The sequence below is a fragment of the Eublepharis macularius genome, chromosome 2 (genome assembly GCF_028583425.1).
Source record: "Eublepharis macularius isolate TG4126 chromosome 2, MPM_Emac_v1.0, whole genome shotgun sequence".
In the NCBI taxonomy this organism is placed as follows: domain Eukaryota; kingdom Metazoa; phylum Chordata; class Lepidosauria; order Squamata; family Eublepharidae; genus Eublepharis; species Eublepharis macularius.
The window spans coordinates 78,934,751-78,962,709 of NC_072791.1; the positions used below are offsets into that span (position 1 = coordinate 78,934,751).

At 41.9% G+C, this 27,959-nt stretch overlaps 1 protein-coding gene across 1 annotated transcript in view; it reads left to right on the plus strand.

Annotated features, from left to right (window-relative positions):
• LRP4 (LDL receptor related protein 4) overlaps window positions 1-27,165 on the plus strand; it is a 157,295-nt gene extending 130,130 nt beyond the window's left edge. The window contains exons 24-38 of the mRNA XM_054970370.1: window positions 1,744-1,830; window positions 2,078-2,249; window positions 2,371-2,533; window positions 4,535-4,760; window positions 5,817-6,120; window positions 6,274-6,492; window positions 7,176-7,310; window positions 7,530-7,638; window positions 8,046-8,190; window positions 8,815-8,928; window positions 11,321-11,444; window positions 12,031-12,098; window positions 13,150-13,237; window positions 14,976-15,117; window positions 19,364-27,165. Coding sequence (XP_054826345.1) covers window positions 1,744-1,830; window positions 2,078-2,249; window positions 2,371-2,533; window positions 4,535-4,760; window positions 5,817-6,120; window positions 6,274-6,492; window positions 7,176-7,310; window positions 7,530-7,638; window positions 8,046-8,190; window positions 8,815-8,928; window positions 11,321-11,444; window positions 12,031-12,098; window positions 13,150-13,237; window positions 14,976-15,117; window positions 19,364-19,696 — 2,429 coding nt within the window. The 3' untranslated portion in view covers window positions 19,697-27,165. The remainder of the gene's footprint in view (window positions 1-1,743; window positions 1,831-2,077; window positions 2,250-2,370; window positions 2,534-4,534; window positions 4,761-5,816; window positions 6,121-6,273; window positions 6,493-7,175; window positions 7,311-7,529; window positions 7,639-8,045; window positions 8,191-8,814; window positions 8,929-11,320; window positions 11,445-12,030; window positions 12,099-13,149; window positions 13,238-14,975; window positions 15,118-19,363) is intronic.
• The last annotated feature ends 794 nt before the right edge of the window (window positions 27,166-27,959 follow it).

The window sequence follows — 27,959 nt, forward strand, 5'->3', positions numbered from 1 at the left end:
TAGCATTCCACACCCTGGGAAACTCTTACAGGATGACTCAGCTCAACCCCACCCCTCCTGAGTAGATACAAATGACCTACATCTTTTCCACACTGTGACACTGAGAGATCTCTGTCTTTTGGTGCTACACCTCTGAAGATGCCAGCCACAGCTGCTGGCGAAACGTCAGGAACTACAATGCCAAGACCACGGCAATACAGCCCGGAAAACCCACAACAGCCATCGTTCTCCGGCCGTGAAAGCCTCCGACAATACAGTAGATACTACTGTTTGATTTTCAGAAAGTATGCTACAGATTTTCCCTTTCTTCCCTAGACAATGCATGTGTGATTCCTGCTAGGCAGCAAGTGTAACTGAACCCAGCCTCCCTGTTTCCTCTGAGACATGTTCTTACTACAGATTATGATTATAATAAAATGCTCTAAGACATGCAAATGTAGGCTGAGAATTGATCTATTTAAACTTTAGCCAAATGCTATGAAATGTTCCCACTCAAATATCCTGAGTTTCTATATCTTAGACATAAATTTTCATGTAATATTGTATCTTCTACCCCAGTGAAGAACACAACACTCACAACATGTAAGGAATTTATTTTTTGGACAACGAGTGTTTCACAGCACCTGTGGCTGTTATATTTCTGTAGTAAAGCCTGTCTGCTGCCGTGACAGGTAACATGCCACCTTTTTGCTACCTATTTTTAATGTCTAAGATATCAGGCAGAAACATAACAGATGAAATTTTCCTACCACTTTTCCTCCATGCCAAGAAAAACTCCTGCTAGTGATAGACCTCTTTTTTTTTTGCATACGATGCCTGCTACATCATTGTATGCTGCAATTAATCTCTTCTGGACCATTGTATTATTTAATATAAAAGGAAATGTTATTAAATGAATAACTGTACTTCCAATTATGCTGAATTCTAACTTAACTATGTTTAATTAAACTTTCCATAATTAATTTGAACATGGGCCACTACATTAACTATAGTTATTTAGGAAACATGAAACCAGTATCTGAACTTGCTTTTTTAATCACAATTAATCTTAACTATGGTTTTATAGTATGTACAAACATGGTAAACTAACAAGGGTTGCCAACTGCCTGGAGAAAAAAAATGTCTTGCTCCTTTAATAGAGGTTTCATGAAATGTTATTTACTAGGCGATGTTGTTTATCTCCACACCATAAAAAGCTTCAACAGTCCATTTCCACACATTAAGCCTCCAGGGGACAAGGCACTTCCTTCCAACCCTAATCCTGGCTTGTTTCTCAGTGATGTTCTGGGCCTGCCTTAGCTACAGATATGCCTGACAAGAGCAACTCAGTATCAAAACTATCCTATGTTTTTTGCCTCTCATAAGCAGTTCTTTGTGCTGATGCTTAAAGGTGCAGAAGCAAGACATGCCATAGTGACATGAAGCGTTATTTGTTTCACCACCAAAGTAGGGTTGCAACAGGGCAGTTCTGAGAGGTGTTGACACTGCAGAGTTTTCATGCAGTCAGGCATCACAAGGCATGCTGAAATAACAGTGGCATTTTTATTAGGAGGATGAGAAAGTTCTGAAGTTAGAATTTGCTAAGACAAGCTAGGAGTGAGAGTCTGATCTAAATCCTGGCTTCACAAACTAGCCAGTTAAATCATGGTTTTGTGTTATGCCTAAACCAGGCTGATGTGTCTGATTTGCAAAAGGAGTTTTGTTTAGATAGGTGTTGCTGAAATTATCCTGTTTTCTTAACAGGAAAGGTTTATTGGTCAGACAGTACACTGCGGAAAATCAGCAGGGCTGCCCTGGATGGCTCCCAGTATGAAGATATCATTACTACAGGTAATAAAATGTTTCACCAGAACCTTCCTTCCCTTCCAGGATGCTTTCAGAAAATGATTCTATTACTTTTCTGTATGGCTGGTGTGAAGGCAATCTTTTTTTGTAGTATAATAATCTCATACTTTATTTGTGGAGTTTCCAGAACTATGTATGGTGAAGAATGTCTAGGACGTCTTGTGAATTTTTTAAAGTGGGGAAACTTTTGGGTGGGTACCAAAACCAGCAATAATTATGCTTTCTTTTATAGGGCTACAGACCACAGATGGATTAGCAGTGGATGCTATTGGTCGCAAAGTGTATTGGACGGATACTGGAACCAATAGAATTGAAGTGGGTAACCTGGATGGGTCAATGAGAAAAGTTTTAGTTTGGGAAAACTTGGACAGCCCAAGAGCCATTGCACTGTATCATGAGATGGGGTAAGTGCTGGTAGTGGAATGCCTTGGACAAGGGAAAGGCAGAGGGCAGGAAGACATAGGAATATTAAATCTTCTGGTTTTTCTATTAATAACTGGTTGGCTTTCTCCTACCTCTCTGCAGATTTATGTATTGGACAGATTGGGGTGAGAATGCCAAACTGGAGCGAGCTGGGATGGATGGCTCCAATCGTAGGGTGCTTATCAGCAACAACCTGGGCTGGCCGAATGGCCTAGCAGTGGATAAAACTGGATCACAGCTACTTTGGGCTGATGCACACACTGAGGTTAGAATTCCTATGAGGAATAATAGAGTGGTGCCTGAGGTCGCTTAAGGATGACATGGGACTGATTAAAGAGTGCTTGCAACCTGAATATAAATTCATTTATGAGTGTTAATCACAAGATGCCCTGCTTATGTAAAACAGCTATCATGGATCAAAAGGCAAGGCTTTCACTTTATCTGATGTTACTGTTGATGCTGTGTTGGTGCAAAAGAACCTCCTCAGGATACAGTGAAGCCTCCCGCCATTAGCATTCCACACCCTGGGAAACTCTTACAGGATGACTCAGCTCAACCCCACCCCTCCTGAGTAGATACAAATGACCTGCCAACATCTTTTCCACATTGTGACGCTGAGAGATCTCTGTCTTTTGGTGCTACACCTCTGAAGATGCCAGCCACAGCTGCTGGCGAAACGTCAGGAACTACAATGCCAAGACCACGGCAATACAGCCCGGAAAACCCACAACAACCATTGGTACAGGCTGTTTGCTTGTCCAGCTGTGACTCAGCATACAAAATTATGATCGGATTTATTCAAAAGAATTTTTTTTTGCCCTGCTTTCCTCTCCTATGAGAAGCCAAAGTGGCTTACGAACTACAGTTTAAATAAACAAAAGGGACAACCCCCTCTTCCACAGAATACTCTTAACAGTGAAATCCTAAAGAGTTATTCCAGTCTAAGCCCATTGATTTCAGTGGGCTTAGACTGGAGGAACTCTGCTTAGGATTTCACTGTAAATCTTGGTCAGATCTTGGATCCATTGGCCCACCTCACTTCAAGGCTTCTGGCTGTGCACAAACTAAATACCAGCAGATATAGAAGAAACAAACTCAGACCAGATCTTGCTCTGCTGCTTCTAGTAAAATGTTCTCCAGCTTCCTCCCCTGCAACAGAGTCATTTTTCCCCCTTGTTAGCTCCTCTCAGCAGAACAAGCATTCATGAGTGAATGGTTCTCCTTCTCTGTGCCATTTAGAAGATACAACCAACATAATTGGGCTTTTTTTGAACTGGGCACTCATGTCTGAAGATCTGCAGCCCCCCAGATGCACTATTTGAGTCACATGGCCCTATGCTTGGCACAGTATGATGCCACACAACAAATCATCAGATAAAGCAATACCATAGTGATATATATGTATATGGTGAGCTTCATGGCCCCTCACCTCCTAATTTGGGTGCTGAAAACAGCCACAGCAACCTTTTTACTTAATTTAGGCTGAGAGCTCTGCCTTCACCGAGGCCCTGACTCTCCAATGTCTGGGTTCGTCTTTGGGGTGTACTTGTGTCTCAGTCAGTAAATCCAGACATTGCTTGAATAAAATATATTTTATTAAGTTTAGAGAGTGTTGCAAAGCATGAAAGCACTCAGACAAAACAGGCAACAGATACCAAAACAAATAACCTTTCTGTTGCTAACTAAAACTGTCTATCTAAAACTTTAAGAGCTAACTCACTTAAGCTTCTCTGGTTGGCATCCAATAGCTATTTATCTTACCCATCTGGTAGCATGTAGGCTCTCTCCTTGCTGAGTTGGTGCAGCATGGAGGCTTGCCAGGTGAAGAAAGAATGGTAGGTGTGGGAAAAACTATACTGAAAGGGCCATCTTTTCTAGCCCTCAGTGTGTCACCAGGCAACTCAGGAGCCAATCAGGGCAAAGCAACTAATTGGGATTACTGCTATGAGAACATTCAGGGAGGATGGATAAAACTCTCTGAGACTGATTTTCAAGGTCATTCACTAGACACTCAGAGACAGCTTGCAGGTGTTGTTGATTAGACAAGGCAGCATGTTTCAGCTGCATTACTACATTAACCCACACTGAACCAATGCTCAGCCATTCTTTCTGGAATCTTAGGCATTAGGTCCAACTTCCAGACATATATGCAAGTCCAGACTACGTTGCATATGGCAACTTGGAGTCATAACTTTTTAAGACTCCACCTCTTTTTCCAGATAGTCTCTGAGAAGGAATAGAAATTCATTATAGCTCTCCTCTTTAGCGTATTGAGGCTGCGGACCTGAATGGTGCAAACCGCCACACCCTGCTCTCACCAGTGCAGCATCCTTACGGCCTCACTCTACTGGATTCCTACATCTACTGGACTGATTGGCAAACTCGTAGCATTCACAGAGCTGACAAAGATACTGGTGCCAATATCATCATGGTCAGGGCAAACCTGCCTGGTCTGATGGACATCCAGGCTATTGACAGGGGGCGTTCTCTTGGTAAGTTTCCAGGTTTCCATGCATGCTGAAAAAAGTCCCAGGACCTTGGTTTGGGATTCCTTTTTGAAGCAGCCACTACTGCAGCTCTTGGAATTTGAGAGGAGAGTATGGAAAATTGCATATGAAACAGAACTATTTCTCCTCTGCTCTCCCAAAGCCATGCCCATTCTTGTTGTGACGCATGTAATGTTATACATTACATACTTAATTCTTGAAATTTTCTCTTTATGGCTTGTGATTCTTAAGTCAGAGGGCCTACTTGGTGTTCATAACTTCCCTTCATTGCTTTATTTCTATTCAAGTTTTAAAGACCCTCTTTATACAAACTACTAAAATGCTGAAAACCTTTAATCTATTAAAGCTATTTACACTCCTAACTTTATCCTGTTGTTACTCTGTTTTATGATTCAGAGGTTGGGCACTGATCTTGTTGTTCCCCATGGGATGGGATTTTCTTACAATTTAGAATTGTATTTTTGCTACCATTGAGATGGCAAATAACAGTATAAAATCATGATCCTCTTCCAGCTAGCTGTTAAGCACCTTGAGATTACAGCAGGATTCAGATATTCAGAATCTTTAGGACTTCTTTTTAATAACAACAACAACATTTGATTTATATACCACCCTTCAGGACAACTTAATGCCCACTCAGAGTGGTTTACAAAGTATGCTATTATTATCCCCACAACAAACACCCTGTGAGGTGGGTGGGGCTGAGAGAGCTCCTAGAAGCTGTGACTGACCCAAGGTCACCCAGCTGGTTTCAAGCAGAGGAATGAGGAATCAAACCCGGTTCTCCAGATTAGAGTTCTGTGCTCTTAACCACTACACCAAACTGGCTCTCTTTTCTGAATTCCTAACTCCACTTATCCCTCCTAACTCCACTTATCCCTCTAACTTCTAGTTAGGTAGCCTTGATAAAGACCTACAGACTTTAAGGAGCAAGATTTGTTGCCTAGGAAATGCATGTTCAAAACTATGCAGAAAAAGAAGTTGAAACAGTAATGTAGTCAAATTTCTTAGATTGGCTTTTCCTTTCTCCTTTTTCCTAAGGTGCTAACAAGTGTGGCATGAGGAATGGAGGATGCTCACATCTCTGCTTACCGCACCCTGAAGGCTTCTCTTGTGCCTGCCCTACTGGTATCCAGCTAAAGAGCGATGAGCAGACTTGTGACCCTTCTCCCGAAACATACCTGCTTTTTTCCAGTCGTGGCTCCATCCGGCGTATCTCTCTAGATACTAGCGATCATACTGATGTTCATGTTCCTGTCCCAGAGCTGAACAATGTCATTTCTCTGGACTATGACAGTGTGGATGGCAAAATTTACTACACTGATGTCTTCTTGGATGTTATCAGGTAGGTACTCTTGAGCTCCCCTGTTTGTGTGTTAAGTAATTACCTAAAATTACTTGCTTGATTGGTGTGTATGTCATGAAGCTTCTCCTGAAATGGGATTGTTGAGTAGACTAAGGAGTCTTTTCCTCATTTTCTGTCTTATCTTTCTTCCAGGCGAGCAGACCTGAATGGTAGCCATATGGAGACAGTTATTGGCCAGGGACTAAAGACAACAGATGGCCTAGCAGTGGATTGGGTGGCTAGAAACCTGTACTGGACAGACACAGGTCGCAACACAATTGAAGTTGCAAAGCTAGATGGCAGCTGTAGAAAAGTGCTAATTAACAACAGTTTGGATGAACCTCGAGCAATTGCTGTCTTTCCCAGGAAGGGGTAAGTCTGGGGTTAGATGAAGGTAGGTGTTTCTGAGGATAAGATCACAGAGAAGATGTAGAGAACAGAGGAGGGAAGTACCCTAAAAATGGAGGCCCGCTTTGAGATTTCTGAGAGCATCTGTTTGCTAAGAAAGCCTCCTCTTGCCAGTAGATCAGTTCATGAACAAGCAGTCCATCTTCAGGTATGGCTGGTTGGGAAGGGCTTGGTTCAAGCAGCTGACTAGAACTCTTCCTGCCTGGGGTTTCTGTTCATGTCTAAGACCCTGGACAGTGAAGGGTGAGGGGATTGCTAGACCAAAGGCAGGGAGCAATGCTGTTTTATGCTTGAAAGAAGTCCTTCACAGTCAGCTGATCTTCTATTCTCAGTGGGCTGCAACTGGCTGGAGGAGGTTCTTGCCTCTTGAAAGAGGCAGACAGGAATCCTCTTAGACAACATCTCTGTTAATTAGGAGGGAATCCTTTGCTTGGCTCCACTGGGCTTTAATCATTAGTAGCCCTGCTGCTATATACAAGTGTGAGCTACATACCAACAAATAAGACTAGCAGAATGAGAGGAAAAAGAGCAGCTGGTGTCAGGACAGAACTGCCTGGTGTTAAGACACCTTAATAGCGTGCATGTGTGTGTGTGCACTTGCACATTTGCACCTTTCATCCTATGTTTGATTTCCCCCCCCCCATCAGATACCTCTTCTGGACAGACTGGGGGCACATTGCTAAAATTGAGCGTGCAAACTTGGATGGTTCCGAGCGCAAGATATTGATCAACGCTGATTTAGGCTGGCCCAATGGTCTGACCTTAGATTATGATACCAGGAGGTGGGTATAAAATTGCAAGTGACCTAGTATATTTGAGGTGTGTGTTGGGCGGGTTCAATTCAGCATAAGTGTTTCTTTTGTTTTTAAGACAACCAGAGGCCAATGCAAAACTGCAGTGTCTAAGGGGGGGAGGGGGCTGGGGAGAAAAATAGGTTTGAATGGGGTCAGAGATTAGGGACTGGGAGGAAATTGGTCTTACTTCTGTATTTTCTTTTCTAGAATTTATTGGGTAGATGCTCACCTAGACCGCATAGAGAGTGCTGATCTCCATGGAAAACTGCGTCAAGTGTTAGTCAGCCAAGTGGCTCATCCCTTTGCCTTGACCCAGGTACAAAGGAACTTGATAGCAAATACTGGGGTTTCATTAGGTAATAGGACTTGGAGGAGGGGACATGGTTCAGTGGGAGAATATCTGCTTTGTGTGCAGAAGGTCTTAACTTCCAATCTGGCATCTCCATTTAAAAGGGTCAGGTAGTAGGTGATGTGAAAGATCTCAACCTGAGACTTTGGAGAACTGCTGCCGTTAAGATAGACGATATTGTCTTAGAAACCAAGAGTCTGAATCAATGTACAGTGGCTTCAAGTGTGTGCATGTGTTCCAAAGAAGTAACATGTTTTAATTTTGTGAAGGTGGTGTTTTGCTTTTTCATTCTTTGCTTGGATTTCTATGAGCAAGCTTTTGAGGTTGGTACATTTTCCTAATGCTATGACTGTTTTGTTTTGCTTTTTGAGCAGCAGGACAGATGGCTTTATTGGACTGACTGGCAAACCAAATCTATTCAGCGAGTGGACAAATACTCTGGTCGGAACAAGGAGACAATTTTGGCCAATGTTGAAGGGCTTATGGACATCATTGTAGTTTCTCCTCAGAGGCAGACAGGTATATGCAACAATCTTAATTTGTTCATGGTGAACTTGGAGCCAAACAGCTTGTATATATAGTAATCTTCCAATAGGTCCTGAAAAGATTTTAGTATTGAGAATGTTTGAGGTAGGTTTTTGAATGCTATGAGTGCTTCATTTTGCACAGAAGGAACCCCCAAAAGGGAAGAGAGACTGCTAAAAACTGTATCAAAGTAAATGGCAATCCAATTCACATACCCTGATTTATTTATAGGTAGCTTATTTATAGATTATTTATAGTTGTCACTTTTTAAGATGAGATTGGCTGTACAGAAATGATTCAGGCTTTGCTTATAACACATAAGATAAATCATACTTGTATAATCAGATGCAAGTGTGTACAGAGGTTCATACTAAATATGGTGACAAGACAAGTGTGTCCATTTTTAACATTAATGTAGTTCTTCTTTTTGCTGGTTGATTCTATTTCCTTACTTAATTGCCAAAGTTGCAGTGATTCTTGAGGTGATGGGCTTTGATAATGATCCCTGTACTTGATAATCTGGTTAGTGAGTGTATCCTGGTGAGAGAACTATGAAACCCCTGTGGTTGGGAAAAGAAAATGATACTCTGTAACATAACTTTAGTCTGTATCTTTTAGGTACAAATGCTTGTGGAGTGAACAACGGAGGTTGTACCCACCTTTGCTTTGCCAGGGTTTCTGACTTTGTTTGTGCATGTCCGGATGAACCAGATGGACGGCCCTGCTCTATTGGTAAGTTATGTGGGGTGTAGGCTTCTGTGCATGATCAACAGTCTGTATTAGGGGTGTGCAGGGCCAGGGTGATTCGGGTTTCCCGATTCCCCAGGTCCTAGACTCGCAGAGGATGCAGGCCACAAGGAGAGCTCACCTCATTCACTCTGGAAGTCCACTCCTGAGAAATCGAAGAGCCGAGAGTTGACCTTCAGGAAGACCAACTGCTCCACTCTCCATGGGAGAAGGCAAGAGCGATGTGGGCTGACAATGTTGCCCACATAAGAAAACACGCACTCGCTCTCCATGCTCATTGGAGGGCATGAGAGGAGCCGCTGCACCTCGAGGGAGAGGTCCAGCCAGACCATCTCCTTCTTGGTCCAGTAGCTCAGCAGACCAGTGGACAGCAACTCGCAGGGCTCCGCAAGGTAGTAACTGACCACTGCCTCCGCCGAATCCTCTCTCACACGACTATATAAAATTTGAACAGAACCTAATTCTAACTAATTTACTGGGGAAAACTACCCTACCAGTATTTCCCTACCAGTTTAGTTCAGAGGGAAAATATTCAGTGAAGGCCTACAACTAGCCTACCTTTTAAAAACACTATTTAAAACTAAATTGAACAGTTCCGGGAAACCCAAACACAGCTAAAACTACAAACAGCACTAACTCCTCCCCCCCGGGGTTAAACAAATCAAGCCCCAATAGTAACTTTACAGAGTAATTTACAGAGTAATTAAATTCCTTTCCCTTCCCCCCACCCAGACAAGCAAAAACCCACCACCTCCCCTCCAAAGAAAAAACCCAGTGAGTCACTGATTGACTCTCCTACCAGTCTCCTGAAGTCCAGCGGTGAGTCAGTCAGTCAAGGCACAGGGAATCCTCAGTCCAGAAAGATCCTTGCAGTCCAGAAGGCCAGGCCACACCACAGAGACAGAGAGAATCCACAGGCACTCTCTCAAAGTCTCTCTCTAGGCCAAGAACACAATGGAAGCTGGCCCAAAGGCCAGCCTCTAATTTAAATTCCCTGCTGCATCTCCTTCCAGAGAATCCATTGGCTGGAAGGAAAATGTAGCAGTGGGATTGGACACTCCTAACTTCCCCCTCCCTTCCCTGATCCCCCTCTCTCCTCCCCCTTGTACTCCTAGTCTAGTCACTCACCCCTCCCAACCTGTAAATTAGGCGGGAATCTCTGACTTTGCTGGCTGCTTGCATTGCATTGCATTGCATTGCAAACAGCCAGCAAAGCAAGCAAATGCAAGCTTCCCGCCTTTTTTTGCAAGATGGGAGGGGTTAGGAGGAGGTAGTGAGTCACTCACTCCTTCTCCCCCTCCCCTCTTCTAAGAAAGCGCGGGAAGCTTGAACTTCCTGCAGAACTTTGCTGAGTGTTTGCAGATGCAAACAGCTAGCAAAGGGCTGTTGCCGGCTGCCCCAACACTTTCCAAAGTGATCCGAATTGCTTTGGAAAGCTTTGCTTCAGTTTTTCCGAATCGGGGCCAGCATACTGCAGCAGTGGGATTGGACACTCCTAACTCCCCCCTCCCTTCCCTGATCCCCCTCCCTCCTCCCCCTTGTACTCCTAGTCTAGTCACTCACCCCTCCCAACCTGTAAATTAGGTGGGAATCTCTAACTTTGCTGGCTGCTTGCAGTTCATTGCATTTCATTGCAAACAGCCAGCAAAGCAAGCAAATGCAAGCTTCCCGCATACTGGCCCCAATTCGGAAATACCGAATCTTTCCAAATCGGGCCCGATTCGGGTTAAAAACTCGAATCAAATACCCAAAGCGCACATCTCTAATCTGTATTCCTGCTTAACCAGAACATTGTTGTGCTGTGCTCTTAAACAAGACAATTTCAGATAATTAACTAGTACGTAGTGTAGATTTTCTCCTTGGCAAAGGATGCTTTACTATTGAAATGTCTCATCTTGTCTGTCAAGCTCCTTATGCATTTGAAATTCTCTCCCACATCTCAATTGCCTACTTCAGCACACTTGGTCTCAGGAATACAATTCAAAGTGGCTTTTGATTTCACTGTTTGCAGTACTGTTTAAAACGCACCTGCATATTAACATTGAGATATTGTTTTGGATTATGGATTTTGGATTGGACAAATTAATAAAAGAAGACTCCAGTTTATCTATGGCTGCTTCCATACAACTTTAACAGTCTAGTAAATCACTTCTGCATAAGAACATCCTATGTATTTTCCAGTTTTCAATACTTTTATTAGGCCTGTTTAACCATAGAATGAATCTTAGTGTTTTCTAATATGTTTGGTTGGTCTTACCTGGTTTATCTGTCTGTTGCAGAACTCATCATGAAACTTGCTAATCTCCCCATTTCTGAAACACTGTAGGGCCTAATTATCTTCCCTGCCTCAGATTCTGTTTTCCTTTCTCATGTGTAGTTCCTGGCATAGTGCTACCATTTCCTGGGACCACTAGTGCAACTAAGAAGAGTCAAACTCTGACTAGTGGACCAAGCTCAACAACAACCAAGCCTCACACATCCTTGGAAACAGCTGAAGGAAAGTGAGTGGCTTTGCTGACTAAAATGTGAATGCAAAGCAAGAGCAGTTGGTTACCAATTTCTTTTCCTTCATCCATCCCCCCCCCCCACTCCAGTGGAAGGAAACCGCCCAGTTTTCGGTACCATAAAATGGAGTTCCTTCACTACTATGTAGGATGAAGATAAGTGGGAGTAGAGTTGTGCCGTTGTTTAACTATTTAGAGTCATTCTGATGTTTAAAAGAGGTTACTGAATTCCATAAAATAAATTCATTGGGATTCAAAAATATTCTGTTATCTGTATGAAATATTGTTTGGGGTGGGGAAGAGAGGGTTTTGTGGAATCCATGTTTAATCATAGAATCGTAGAGTTGGCGAGGCCTTACAGACCATCTAGTCCAACCCCCTGCCCAATGCAGGAACAGCCTAAAGCATTGTCCGGCCACTCCTTGAAGACTGCCAATGAGAAGGGAACCCACCACATCCCTAGGCAGCTGATTCCACTGCGAATCTCCCTCAGTTCACTGCAGGTTGATTCAATCCTTTACAGGCAAATAACTGGCTGTACTTTGTCTTGAAAGTGACCATTTTGTACCTTTTTGCTGTATAGCTGCTCTAACAAAGAGGCTGGCCGAGGTCTGTGCACTCATGCAAATGAAGCTGTGCTAGCAACCACAGGTGAGTTCTTTGTTCCAGGCTCCTCCACTGGTTTTTCACTGTAACATACTGGAGAAACAAACCCAAGATCAATTTCTCAACAATAAATTTAGGAAGCCATAAATATGGATTGAGGTTAGATTCAAGGGTTGTTTTCTACCAGCCAATGTAAGTGAGTTTTCACTAGTTTGTCACTCCCACTACAGACCCCTCCTACTAATCTTGAGAGCTCCCTGTTCCCCTAGAGAAGCAATTTGAGAAGCTTAGTGAGCTTCAGCAGGAGGGGGAAATTAACTAAAAATCACACACACACACACACACACACACACACACACACACACACACTCATTCTGCTGCAGAACTGACTTACACCAGTGGGGGGGGGGAATCTCTGGATTCAGTATGCTGATTGTGATGGAGATTGTAGTATTATAAGAATAAATTATAAAAGAATTTGTAGTTGTCAATTTCAGACACTCAGAGTACATGCAGGAGAGAACAACCAATTTGTAGATAGACTTTTTCCATCCAGAACTAAGAATACGTATGAAAATATTTACTGAAAATGTAATCCAGACAATACAGCTTTCCTGCCTGTATGATGGACTTACAGTAAAGCAGTTTATGCTGAAGAGCACTGTTAGAAAGATGAATAGGTTCCATTATGCCATTACACCTTTCGGTCATTCTCCCGGGCATCTTGAAACTTTATACCTTGAAAATACATAAAGCTCTTGTGAACAATTTGTTTATAACAGCATCTATTCTTTTTGCAACACAATGGAACATTGCCCACAGTATGAGGAATGGCTGCAGAGTGTTTGGCAAATGAGACGATCTTTTAGAAACGTCTGTAGGAAGGAACAGATGAGATTAGTTGCTCCTTGATCAACTGGGACAGTTTAATGTGTTCCAGAATCACAACAAGAATTGTCACTGGTGTGCTGTTTTTGTAAAAGAGGCTTTGTTTGCAAGGGCGATAAAAATATTGTGTTGTAATATTTTTCAAAGATGAACATATGTGTATTGGCAAAAGACCATCATCCTTAATCTTCCCCTTGTTTTCTTTCAGGAGAAGGACTGCATGTGAGTTATGTTATTGGAGGCCTTCTTAGCATCTTGATCATTCTTTTGCTAATTGGTGCTGTGATTACATACAGGTAATTTCCTCATCTTCTTTCCCTCTCTCTGCCGCTCTGTATTTGCTCTGATGAGTTCATTTTCAACAATGCTTAGTGCCTCAGCAGAAGAAGTAGGTATGTTAGTTTGCAAAATGGTTGTATTTTTAGAAACTAACTATAGAAGGAAAATTAGAAACTCGGAAAATAAATATTAAGATGCCAATATTCCAAATTTACATTTACTAGTGCTCTTGGCAGCAAGCAGTTCTTGTTTTCTGTTGGCCTCTGAAAAATCCCAGTATTGATCACATGGATGATGAAGAGTACATTCAGTAGTAACAGAAGCTCACATTTTCCTCTTGTAAAAAGTGTTGATTCTTTTACCTTTATATGTTGCCAGGAAATCATCCATAGGAATACAGTGAAATTTGCACGTGCCTTAGGTTGAATCTTGCATACTGATCCTTTTACACTCAATACATTTTATATGCATTTGATTTTGTTTATTGTTGGGGAGGTTATTTCTGGAATAAAGGAAAAGCCAAATTAGAACCTCTTTGGGTCTCCACTGGGGAGAAAAGTGGGATATAAATGAATAAATGCATAATGCACATTACAGAAGATTTAGTCATATTGCATTGGTGTGCTAATGAATGCACAGGCAACCTAAGGGAGCTTATACCTAATGTAATAGACTTCCCTGTGATTTGAGGAGGGTAAATGTGTAGGTTTAGTTTTTTTTTAAAAAAAAAATTTTATTGGTGAGCATAATTTCAAACAATATTTCAATTAAACCCTATCTGATTAAATCTAACCTAACCCCCCCCTCCCCCCCCCTCGTTCTTGACTTCCAACAGCTTTCCAACCCTCTACCCCCTTTATTACTTAACATATCCTATATTAAACAATCAAGCATCCCTACATAACAATCCTTACTCTAAGCCCTAATTACTCTATAATCTATACATACTATATTAGTATTACTGATATTTCTTCGCAAAATTAATAACATACTTATCAAATTAATTTTATTAATACTTCTTCCCATAATTAACAGCATACTTCTCATATCTTATACTTAACCATAATTCAAACTTAATGATAACTAAGTTAATATTCTAACTTACTAACTTTAAATAATTTCCTCTTCCCTTACTATATGTATGCTATATTACTTTTTCTAATATATCAATCCCACTTCTAAATATCAGTTATAAATTCTACCCCTCCTATAGTTAACTATAATCCTAGCTTAGATTAATATAAACACAGGTTTAGTTTAGTGTAGGTTTAGTTTTTTATTCTATTTTATTTATTTATTTAAAGTCTTCATCTCAGCAAACAGAAGGAAGCTAACAAAACAGCAAAAGTTACAGGACACAGACATCATCAGCATCCAGCAAATTAAGACCGGTATACAACTAAACACAGTTAGTTACAAGCCAGTGTGGTGTAGTGTAGTAGTTAGAGTGTTGGACTAGGATATTAGAGATCCAGGTTCAAATCCCTATGCTGTCATGGAAGCTTGCTGGGTGACATTAGGCCAGTTACACACTGTTACCCCAATTTACTTCTCAAGGTTGTTGTGAGGATGAAAAAGAGGAGAATGATGTAAGCTGCTTTGGGCCCCCATTGGTGAGAAAGACAGAATATAAACGAATAAATAAATATATAAATAAATACAATTATTTTCTCTCCAGTGGTCTAGGATGGTATCTTGGCTGTGGAACCTCCAAGCTGTGGCAATGATACTCTGATTAATGTTATATTCCTATAGGCATAAAAAGTCCAAGTTCACAGAACCTGGTCTGGGTAATCTTACCTATAGCAATCCATCCTACCGGACATCTACCCAGGAGGTGAAGATTGAAACTGTTCCCAAGCCAGCTATGTATAATCAGTTATGCTATAAGAAGGAGGTAAGGGGTGGTTTCAGAACTCCAGAAGCCAATGACAAGTTTTAAACTCTGGTTTAAAGTTAGACAATTTTTTTCCTTCATCCTATGCAGATCACTGTTACACCCCCGCCCCAAAACCCTATTCCTCTCCTCACAGTGCCAGAAGTCTTACATGGCCCGTTACTTAACTAGCAATATCTTCTGGTATTTTCGTATCCGAGGCTCCTGGTTTCACCTAATATCCAAAGGAAGTGAAGGCAGCACACTCCCATCTGCAGTCTGAAGTGTAATTATGGTAGAGTGTATGCTTGTATACTGCAAGGTTTGGCAGTGGGTGGGAGTGAAAACCAATACAATTGCAATTGTTATGAGCCCTTCAGTATGGGAATGAAGGGCAATTGTTTGGCCATGATCCTTATATCACTTAGTCCTTCCTTTGTCTTTCTTCCTCAGCATCTTTCTCACCCCTCTGATAGCCTTTCACCTTTCCTCTTTTGACTTCTGCCCTCAGCCTCACATCAGGTATCACTGCTCGGTGTTCGTGCAACCTTATTCCTACAGTGCTGAGTGGCCTAATCTTGACCTATATTACCTACTGCTTGGCTGGCTTCCTGAGTGTGTGTGTGTGTGTATGCGCGTGCACGCGCATACATGTGCATGTGCACACCATTGAAATCTGCTGTATTTGTGTGCTAGGAAAGACTACCCTAGTGGTTAGCCGTTAATCTTTGCCTGTTACATTTTTACAACATCATTTTTAAAAGGATCTGTATACCTTACTGAGCCACCTTTCCTCCCTGTAAGTCTCATGCTTGTTCATATTTTTAAATCATTACTGGTATAACTGACCTGAACTGTTCCTCTCAATGGTTTATGCTCATCAGAGTTTTATGTTGTATTAACCAGATTTGGTTTCTTGGTTGCCTATTGGCAATTAAAAACTCTGTAATAAAAGCTGATCCTTCTTAAGAAGCCTTTGTGTTCTAGTTATCCAGTGTGCACTAACTATTTTAGAGTTGTACCTTAAGATACACTCCTGTTTTAATGTTTTATCTGTTTCCACCTGTGATTCTCCTAAACCCGTGAACTTTCTTGTATTGAAAAGGGCATAATTCTTCTTAGAATTGTACTGTTCATCTTCTACAAGCAAAACTGAAAATATACCTAATACTAAAGAAAGAGTTCTGCAAACTGCTGCATTGTATGCTACCTTATCTAGTGTTTGCCTTCTGAGACAAAGGAAAAAATAAAAGTTGAAAAAGCAAGGAAAAGAAACTATACTATTTGGACAGAAACAGTTTCATATAGTCACAGTGGGACTAGCTATATATTTGATTATTGAGTATAACAGTGAAAACACAGCTGGAGAATGTTAGTTGTTGTAGATTTTCCAGGGTGTATGGCCGTGGTCTTGGCATTGTAGTTTCTGACGTTTCGCCAGCAGCTGTGACTGGCATCTTCAGAGGTGTAGCACCAGAAGACAGAGATCTTTCAGTGTCAATGTGTGGAGAGGATGTTAGCAGGTAATTTATATCTACTAATTAAGGTGGATTTGGGCTGAGTCATCCTGTAAGAGTTTCCCAGGGTGTGGAATGCTAATGGGGGGAAGCTTCATTGTATCCTGAGGAGGTTCTTTTGCATATGGATTGGTGATTGATATGCTAATCTTATCTTCAGGGTTATTGTAAGATGTAGAGTATTTTGTTAGTCTGGTGTTTTTTCAGGACTGGAAACCATGCCCTATTCATTCTTAAACTTTCCTGTTGAAATTGTGCTTATGCTTATGAATTTTGATGGCTTCCCTGTGCAATCTGACAAAGTAGTTGCATGTGTTGTCCTGTATTTTAGTGTCCTGGAATAAGATACTGTGTCCTGTTTGAGTTAGGCTATGTTCAGCCACTGCTGATTTTTCAGGTTGGCTAAGTTTGCAGTATCTTTCATGTTCTTTTATTCTTGTCTGGATGCTATGCTGTGTGGTCCCAATGTAAACTTGTTCACAGCTGCAGGGTATGTGGTATACTCCTGCAGAGGTGAGAGGGTCTCTATTATCTTCTGCTGATCATAGCATCTGTTGTATTTTTCAGGAGGGTCTGAACACTGTTTGTAGGTTGTGCTTTTTCATAAGTTTTCCCATCTGATCAGTGATTCCTTTGATATATGTCAAAAACACTTTTCCTGTGGGGGACTGTTTTTCCTTAGTTGTTTGATTTATCCTTGATTTAATCGCTCTTCTGATTTCATTTCCAGAGTAGCCATTTGCTTGAAGTACGTGGTTTAAATGATTAATTTCCTCATTGAGAAAGTGCGGTTCACATATCTGTCTTGCACGGTCTACTAATGTTTTTATTATGCCTCTTTTCTGTCGAGGGTGGTGATTGGAGTTTTTGTGTAGGTACCAGTCTGTGTGAGTTGGGTTTCTTGTAGACCTTGTGACCTAATTGAAAGTTTGCTTTGTGGATGACCAAGGTATCTAGAAATGGGAGTTTACCCTCGATTTCTTTTTCCATGGTTACATCGGGACCACACAGCATAGCATCCAGACAAGAATAAAAGAACATGAAAGACACTACAGACTTGGCCAACCTGAAAAATCAGCAGTAGCTGAACATAGCCTAACTCAAACAGGACACAGTATCTTATTCCAGGACACTAAAATACTGGACAACACATCCAACTACTTTGTCAGATTGCACAGGAAAGACATCGAAATTCATAAGCATAAACACAATTTCAACAGGAAAGAAGAAAGTTTAAGAATGGATAGGGCATGGTTTCCAGTCCTGAAAAATACCAGACTAACAAAATCTCTACATCTTACAATAGCCCTGCAAATAAGATTAGCATATCAACCACCAATCCATATGCAAAAGAACCTCCTCAAGATACAGTGAAGCTTCCCCCCATTAGCATTCCACACCCTGGGAAACGCTTACAGCCCAAACCCACTTTAATTAGTAGATATAAATTACCTGCTAACATCCTCTCCACACATTGACACTGAGAGATCTCTGTCTTTTGGTGCTACACCTCTGAAGATGCCAGTCACAGCTGCTGGCAAAACGTCAGAAACTACAATGCCAAGACCACGGCCATACAGCCCGGAAAATCTACAACAACAAACAAATATATATTTGTTTGTTTGCTATATTTTTAACCCGCCCTCCCCACAAGCGGGCTCAGGGCAAGGTACAACATTGATTAAAATACAACATAAAAACAATAAACACAGCATAAAAACAGCAATCAATAAAACCATTCCAAGACGCGCAGTCCTGCACTCCTGCCTGTCAGCATCCAAAAAGGGGAGGTAGTAGTGGACAGATAGATTACTGTACCCCTTTTTGGGGCAGCCAGCAGTGGACCCTCCATAACCCCTCATAGAAGGAGACCGGTGGAAGGCTCGGCACTGATGGACTAAAATTAGCCTCCACCGTATGCCTGGCGGAACATCTCTGTCTTACAGGCCCACCTAAATGATACAAGATCAAGGCGGGCCCGAGTGTCCTCAGACAGAAAGTTCCATCAGGTTGGGCTTGGACCGAAAAGGCCCTGGCCCTGGTAGAGGCCAGCCGAGCCTCCCTAGGGCCAGGGACCACCAGTAGATGTTTTCCGGTTGAACAAAGCGCTCTTTGGGGCCCATACAGGGAGAGACGGTCCCTTAGGTATGCTGGTCCCAGTCCATTTAGGGCTTTATAGGTCAGAACCAACACCTTGATCCAGATCCAGAATTCTACTGGGAACCAGTGAAGCTGCTGCAAGATAGGCGTAATGTGTGTCCTACACGAAGCTCCCGTTAGGACACGTGCAACAGCATTCTGGACCCGTTGAAGTTTGAAAATATAGGCTATATATACAGTATATTTTCATTATCTAATGCTGTAGATTATCTTCCATACAAATCTTGATACTATATATTCTGAGTGAGTAAAACCTTGTCTTTTAAAACAATCCCCCAAGATTCTAAAAAAGAAAATAATTACCTAGGAGTTTTTTCTGTGCTGCCACAATTTCCAATTTTGTGACTAGAAATTTTTAAAAACGAACGTTGAGGGGGAAAAGTAAGGATCCTGCCCCCTTTGCAGAGTTTTTCTGGGCTTTCACATTTCTAACGGAGCTGAGTGGTCCTGTCTTATATTAGGAGGCTGTGCTCCGTGGTCTTTCATTCTTTCCCAGTGCATGGCAGGAGTCAGCCTTTCATTGGTTCTTGTTCCAGCTTCTGCTTTGCTGTTTAACTAAGCACATTTCATGCTATTGTCTCTGTCTGTAGGTGGGTCCTGATCATGACTACACCAAGGAAAAGATCAAGATCGTAGAAGGGATATGCCTCTTGCCTAGTGATGAGTCTGAATGGGACGACCTAAAACAGATACGGAGTTCTCGGGGGTGTATTCTCCGAGACCATGTTTGTATGAAGACTGACACGGTCTCAATCCAAGCCAGTTCTGGCTCACTGGATGACACTGAAACTGAGCAACTGTTGCAGGAGGAGCAGTCTGAATGCAGCAGCATCAGTGCAGCAGCTACTCCGGAGCGTCGTGGTTCCCTCCTAGATACAGGCTGGAAGCACCAACGCAAACCCTCAACAGAGAGTGAGGTCTAAAGCACATGCAGAGACATTTGTCCCACCTTCTCTGTCATCCTTCACAGTGAAGAAATAGTATGTTGCCTGCTATTCAAGGAGGAACTCAGAGACTTGTGTTACTTGGAGCCCTGAGACTGACTTTGTCCAAGACTGTGCTCGTGTGGCTGGTTGGATGCAATCCAGAGACCCTTTTGGCTCACTGTTAATCTTTATTTATATGTTTCCTTCCCCTAGAAGCTGTGGTGTTAAATTCAACAGCAAGTTTTCTCAGCTAAGTCTCTGATGAAGCTTTCATTTGGTTCAGTGCACAAGCTGGTCAAGGACTCTGTGCCACCAGTAGCCATATTGGAGTGACGTTTCTGGACTATATCAGTTCCTGATACCTGTGACCTGTATTCAGAGACCATTGGCACTAATTAGATTTTGCACTGCACTCTTTCTACCTTTAGGCAAAAGTGTTGGGACCAGGTGGTGATTTCAGAAGCAAGGAGGTGATGTTACAGCCAGTTTTTTCTGCAGGTAACTTGTTCAGGGAGAGCAACAACTGATTTTTGCAGGGGCCACTAAAATCACTGCCATCTTTTCCAGCTTCTGCTGGAAGCTGGGGGACTGTTGCCAAATTCAAACCAAGGTGTGAGGAATTTAAGGGAGAAAGCATTCAGTCTGTTGCTGGCAATAGACATTGGTCCTGGTGTGAGTCCAGTTCATTGTGCCAAACTCCTACTCCCTTTCTAAAACCCATTTCTTGTTTTTGAAGATAAAGCTTCCATATCTGTTTCAGGAGGGAGGGGCTAATTTTACAGTGCTTCCCATTAGCAAGGAAAGTGCTGGATGCAACTGGATTTATGCATCATAACTTTGTTAGTCAATTCACACAGGAGCATCCTCTGGAAATGTGTAGTTCTGAAAACAAGTTGGCCTATAGAATGCAGTTGGAAACAAAGTGTAATCAAATGCCAAATGCATACTTCAGCCTCAACCTAGCTGCTGCTTGAGGTGGAATGGTGCTTGCCATGTAGGTTGAACAGTGGGAGTGTGGTGTCAAAAAGTGGATGTGTGCAACTGAAAGGTAATGAACGTAGGGAGATAGGAGAGAACATATGTATAACAAGACAGGAGGTACACTGTTAATTGTTTTGCTGTGTAACATGCCTTCCACCATCTCTTAGAACTAGGTAAAATGTTCCTGTTATTCCCATGCTATGAAAGGAGATCTTGAAACCCTTTCCAGAAAATGTGTTTATCAGGTAGGGTATGTACAACCAAACCTCACTGGGCAAGATAGCACTCCCATTGCAAGGAAGTCATATTTGCCCAGACCTGTTGGCTGTGCAGTATTTAATCTCCAGGGAAAAAGCAACAGTTCCTCATGCTCCAACTTGCAAGTGCTGTGGTTCAAGAAGTACTGCATGGGCTGAGATTGTGCGAATGTCTGAGATATCATTGTGATTAATAGCACAAGTCCTCTGAACCTGTACCACTCTGTGATTTCTTATTCCTTTCTCAAGTGGGGAAGGAAGAAGTATGCTATTTCAAAAGAAAGGAGTGATGAACATTTGCAAGGGAATTCCCTTTTCCTTATCAAAGCTGCCCATTAATTAAAACCTCCCCCTCCCCCACATCCATGACTGCTCTTCTGCATAATTTTTCCATCATCAAGGGCACATTCACTCTCATGCATCCTGTGGGATAAAATGTACATATACACCTCGAAGCATAATACTGTATGTGCACATAGTTTTTAAAACTAGTTTTAAATACATTTTACTTCCGTTATACTCCACTTTTCCCCTAGTGGGAACTCAAAGCAGCTTACACTGTTCTCCTGTCTTCCATTTTATCCTCTTAACAACTCTGTGTGGTAATTTAGGCAGTGTGTGTGTAACTGGCTCAAGGTCACCCTGCCAAGCTTCCATGGCTGAGTGGGGATTCAAACCTGGATCTCCCAGATCATAGTCCAACATCCTAACCACTATACCACATCAGCTTTCAAATGTACTTTCTCAGCCATATGGATCATATGGGTCCATATATTAGAGAGCAGAGATTTGCCAGAGCTTCTACCATACACACATAAATGTGTTGGTGGTGCAGAGTTCAAAGTAGCCCTATGCGGCACATCCTTGTTCCTTCTAAGTGGTCCACAGGCTACATCAGACCGGCCATGCCTTTTTCCTCCCAACCCAAAGCATCATAGTTTACCTTTTGTGTTTCCACCTGTTCGTATTTTGAGGAAATACTGGCTAGTGGCTTTTGGCATATGTATGGTGTTCCTGAAGAACAGGAAAATTGTCCGGAGAGCAGCAGGTATGTAAGGCAACCTCAGGGCAACCTCAGGGCAACCAGTCTTCAGGCAAGTTGGGCCAGCCTGACAGTTTTAATTAACACTACCTTTCACAACTTTTAACTGATTGATAGCAGTTTTAAATCCAAACTCTGGAGTCTTTTCCCCATCAAATGATGAATATACATGAATCCATATAGCAAGTGGCTACAAATTTTCCACTCCCTCCTCTAAGCAACTTAAAACAGATTACCGTGGTGTTAACTCAAAATATACCTGTGTTTCATCTGTGGTAAGATATCATCATGGAAAAAGGCTTGGCAATTTCCAGGTGGGGTCTGATTTCCCAAATTACAACTGATCTCCAGACTTATAGAGATCAGTTCCCCTGAAGAAAATGGCTGCTTTGAAAGGTGGACTCTATGGCATTATACCCCACTGAGCTCCCTCCCTAAACCCTATCTTCCCAAAGGCTACACCCCTAAATCTCCAGGAATTTTTAAACCCAAAGTTGACCACCTTATGTAATAAATTATATGTCTGAATGGAAGTTAGAATCCAGGTCCAAGTCCAGATCTCCCCAATGCAAGTCCAGTGCTCTGTTGCCACACTAGCTCTCTAAACAGTCCACACATACCACCTACACAATACCAATCCTGTTTCCCTTTGTCCTTTTGGAAAGAAAATCTTGCACATTCCCATAAAAATGCAGCAGTGGAGGAGAGTGTTCCATGAAAGGGTAACATAAAAAGGAAAGTTTTCTTTCTTTGGGCAGAATTTACAGTTGTCTCTTTTGGAAAAGGACACTGTGGAAAACTTGCTTGTTACATCTTGGTGCCTTTTCAATTGTGTGAGGCTTATAGGTTAAATTGCCAAACCCTGTCTGATGTGCATCCCTATGAAAAAATGGTAGAGATTGAGATTTGGAGCTATTTTTGTTTCATGAGAATTTTTCTCTACTTCTAGGAGAAAAAAATTAGATTTATATTTATTTTAGTTGGCACCAAGCTCTTGTCCACTGAAACTTTCTCAGATTAAGAGAGGTGGCAGTTAAGTCTTAGCAAGGAGTATAGCTGTACTTGGGCAAAATCTGAGGACCTGTGCATCTGTAGAAAAGATCTAGGAAGGATGAAGCCAGGCTTCTAACATCAGTGAGGGCAATATGGCTAAAAAAAGGTACAGGCGGTCTTGTCCAAAGCAGTAATGTTGAGTTTTAAGATAGAGGCTAGAAGACAGTAACAGAAAGCTACCCATCCCTTCAGAACCTTGGTGGAATAATAGAAATGAGTGTTTAAGCTGAAGGTTATATGTTTTTCCTAGCTACTTAAAATAACTTTCACTAGAAAGTACTCTCCTTGTCTAAGAAAGTGAGCCTGCTATTGCACATTCCAGTCCCGAGTCTATTTCAACTTTCTTTGTCAAAACCTTTTGACTCCGTTCCACTCCCAGTGGCGTTCATAATGGCTGCAGGGGATTGGATCAGTGGCACTACAACAGAGTCCACATGTGAAATAAGCAAAGATGAGATTCCGTATTCTGATACATGTGAGCAAGTATTGGCTAGTGCCACAGGTTAAAGGGTTCTTGTGTGCTGAAAAGCAAAATCTCTCATTGCACTTGGACTTTATAGAATGTGGAAAGATCAGAAGTGGGGGCAATCTCTTGAGCACTGATTTACTGTGTAAAAAAAGAAGTTTCTCTCCTGTCTGTCCTGAGCTAATGGCAGTAATTCCCCTGCATTCCTCTGTAATGGTTTTAACATTACTCATTGGAGAGATTGGATTTTTCTGAAGTTATTTAACCACTATGTTCAGTATTTTAGAAACTGATGATAATTTAATATAAATTTAGCTTTTCTTAATCACTCTGCTGGACTTTTGAGTTGTGAATTTCAAATGTTGCACAAGCATATCTCCTGAAGAAACATACCATATAAACCCACATTTTCTTTTAAGAAATAATTAACTTTGGCCTAATGTAATAGCATATGTACATACAAAGCTACATTTTATTGAATAAGACCAATGGTCCCTCAAGGTCAGTATTGTTTACTCCAACTAGTAGCAGCTCTCTAGGGTCTCAGAGACAATGGGGAGTAAATCTGGGACTTTCTGTATATCAAGCAGATGCTCTACAACTATGCCACAGCCCTTGCCTAGAAGAGTAATGGGAGTTCACTGATGTGACTATTCTATATTTCTGTTTATGGCACTAAAACTTTAATTAAAGTCTAATACTAGGAATTTCAGAAGCTCAACTGAGATAAGCTCTGGTTTGTTGCTTCCCTCTGACTTTCCTTAACATAGAAAAAAGTTTAGCATTTTTCAGTGAATTATCAGACTTTGACTAACCATTCATACATTGTAAATGGAAAGTTAACTTCATCAATGATATATCTAAAACTCTCTTATACCAGAATTTAACTCAAAGGCTTGTGGCTGCTGCTTTCCATTTTCTAGCACTTTATATTCTTGTCATAGAGATAAGGGAGAATATAACATTTTATATTTTAAAAAATTATATTGTCCTTGAAAAGTCTCATAAAGATAGACATGTCTAGTTTTTTCACTGATGTGAATCCAAAACAGCTGCACATAATTACATAACAGAAGAAAACAGAAGTGCTCATGCTTGGTGTCAGTGGTTAAGCCAGTTTGGTGTAGTAGTTAAGAGCGCGGGACTCTTATCTGGAGAGCCCGGTTTGATTCCCCACTCCTCCACTTGAAGCCAGCTGGGGTGACCTTTGGCTAGTCGCAGCTCTCTGGAGCTCTCTCAGCCGCACTCACCTCACAGGGTGTTTGTTGTGGGGATAATAATGGCATACTTTGTAAACCGCTCTGAGTGGGCATTAAGTTGTCCTGAAGGGTGGTATATAAATCAAACATTATTATTATTATGTATAATACAAAAACACATCAAAAATGGTTAAAAGATTTAATATAAAACATATCAACATAGCACTACAAATATGGATGACAAAATACAATGTATAAGCAAAAATATGACAATGTCTTCAGCCAATTTTACAATGATCAAAAAGTATCTCACAACAGCAAGCCACACATTCAGCCAAAAACACAGCTCTCAAGTTGTTATGCAGCTATTTTCAGTTACTCACACCGACTACATCAGGTATGAGAGCAAAAGGACTTATTTGTTGTTGATTCGTACCTGATGCAGTGAGCATGAGTAACTGAAAATGGCTGCCTTGTTTTTGTAAGAATTCAAATTGTATTTGTATTATTTGTGCAATTTTATATCCACAGAACTGTAAGTGGTCTGAATATTTGCTGTGCCAATCCCATGTCTCTGACCAGTGTTGTTTGTTTATGAACAACTGTGTGTTACTCTAAATCTTATTTACACACACTTTAATTTTCTTTGCATTATTCCTCCAGTGAGTACTTCTGTTTTCTGCTGCTGTGGAAATCAGTCTCCTTTGTTTTCCTTCATAATTACATAACCACAACATATGACAGTATTCTCCCTGCAACTGACAGCCACTCCAACAATAAGGAGAAGAAATAGCCAACATGTTATGTAGTTTTACTGGTTTCATGTACCATCTATGTATTTGTAAAGGAAATTTCCCCATTCTGCTTGTTTTAAATGGCACTTGAATCCAAATTTAATTCAAAAACTCATTGGGAATTAGGATTGCCAGGTAGTGCCTGGCAACTGGCTGGAGGATTGGGGGGCAGAGGCAGCCTCGTGTACTTAGTGCAAGTGACAAAGGGTAGCTCTAGAAACTGCTAGAAATTCTATGGTTTTACCAGAGTTTTCCAACCATTCCTAGAGCCACCCTTTGTCACTTGCAGTAAGTACATGAGGCTTAGAGTTGCCAGGGCTCCTTAACCTCTCACTGGGAGAGGGAGATGCCTGACACTTACTTGGTAATCTCCCACGTGCATGCTTCCAGCAGGCATAATGATGTCATTTTGGGAAGTGACATCATCCTGCCTGTGGGGAGCCTGCCCATTGCATGCTGGCCCAGTAGGTTTTTGCCTCCCAGGCCTGTTCCCTGGGGCCTTCCTCTCCCCCTCCTCCACTGGCTAGGTGAGTGGCAGCAGGGGATTGGAAGCCCAAATGAGGTTGCATTAAAAAAAATCTTCCGTCACCACTCTGAGCCACGGCAGGCAAAGGTATCTGGAAGCGGGGGATCCTCCACTATCACTGAGGGCTTGGAAATCTATTGAGAATTTTAATGTCAAGTTCATTCTTCAGTAATTCTTTCAAAACAAGCACAGAGTTAACAAATTATAATTTCATACATTCTAGAAACCACCTCCGTCGTCTTTTTTTTACATTGTTATATTAGATGTTCAGATGGACTTAAGAGAACATGAGGCCTGTTCTAAAACTGTTGAGATGGTAATAAAAGGCCTGAGTTGATGGCCTGAATATTTCTGCTTTACAATATAAAAGTCATTTTTTCACTGTTAACAGGGTGCCCTAATTCAACCGTTTTTTTCAAGCAGGTGTAAGTCCATGTTGTTTTTAAAGTTGAGCAAATTACTAGCATAAAAGAGGTTTTTCCATTAATTATTTCAAAGGTGACATGATGGTGGGCACCAATTTAGTGCTCTAGAATTTCTGGATATATAGTAAAACTTTTGTTAAAGGAAAGTGGATTAGCTCTATTTTATGGAAAGTGTTGTTTAAAAGGGATGAATTGAATAGCAGAAATGATCGTTGCCACACTAAAACTTCCAAAGATTTCTGATTTAGCTTTGCTGTAAGGGCTACCCCGGAGACAATTTGGCATGCTTGATATTCTGCAAAGAAATAATGTTAGTAGTTAGTCAATTGATTCATCTACAGTGTCAATCAAAACCCTAATACCATATAATATTTGGGGAATTACTTTGGCATTAAACGCTTTAATTGTGCCATGTATAAAATTCCCACACCAAGTATGAAATAAACGAATTAAGGCATTGCTGGATACTTTCACTTTGTGTTTAATACTTTTCACAAAATTAATAGTAACTTGCTGTTCCTATAAAAACACATCAGACCCAATATAGAACTCATAATTTATCTGTTAACCAAACCAGCAACAGGATTTTGACAGTCTTTATAACCAAAGTGGTAAAAATTGCCATTTGTAATGTTACCCATTTATTTCTGTCAGCAAGCAATATCACAAGTTCATTCTGGTTTGACCTCTCTGGATACCATAATAAAATATTCCTCAGATACATTTCATGTTTTACTGTGAATCCTGGGCAGCAAAAAATTACATGAATCAGGTCTTCAATAGATCTTTGATCACAAGGGCAGGTACATGTGTTATATAGGATACCATTATAACAGCCTCTTCACATTACCAGAAGCGGAATCGGCTGCTTAGGGATCTGGTGGTGGGTTCCCCATCACTGACAGGAGTGGGTGGATGAATACTTGTTGGGGATGCTTTAGACTGTTCCTGTATTGGGCAGGGCATTGGATGAGGTGCTCTATAAGGCCCCTTTCAACTCCGATTCTGTGTGTCCGAGGGTCGGCAGCCCCCCCCCCTTACCCGTCCAGGGGCAGGTGGACGAGGCTCCTGGCCCACGTGAGAACCTGGCAGCGATGGTGACGGCGCCCCCAGCAGCCCCCAGTTGGGACGAGCGGGCGAAGCGGCAGGAGCAGCGGCTGTGGGGGAAGAGGCTCCCAGGCACAAGAGATGGGAGGCCGCCAAGGAACCAAGGTCGCTCCAACACTGGTGGGGGAGGCCGCCAAGCCGGCGCAGCTTGCAGCGGACAAAGCACCAGCGGGGTGGGGGGGAGGTCTCAAGAGCCACAGCCACGCTCCCCAGAGATGCCGCCCGGAGATCATGCCAAGGAAGCAAGGCTGGCCCTGGAGCGGAAGGCGCAAGAGGCCAAGGGGGGCACCTGGGCATCTGCCGCACCCCAGCTAGCCCCACCCTGAGGGGCTCACTCCATTAGGCGAGGGGGAGGGGCGGGCAACACCCCCAATCGGATGCCCGATTGGGCAGGGAGGCTCTCACAGAAG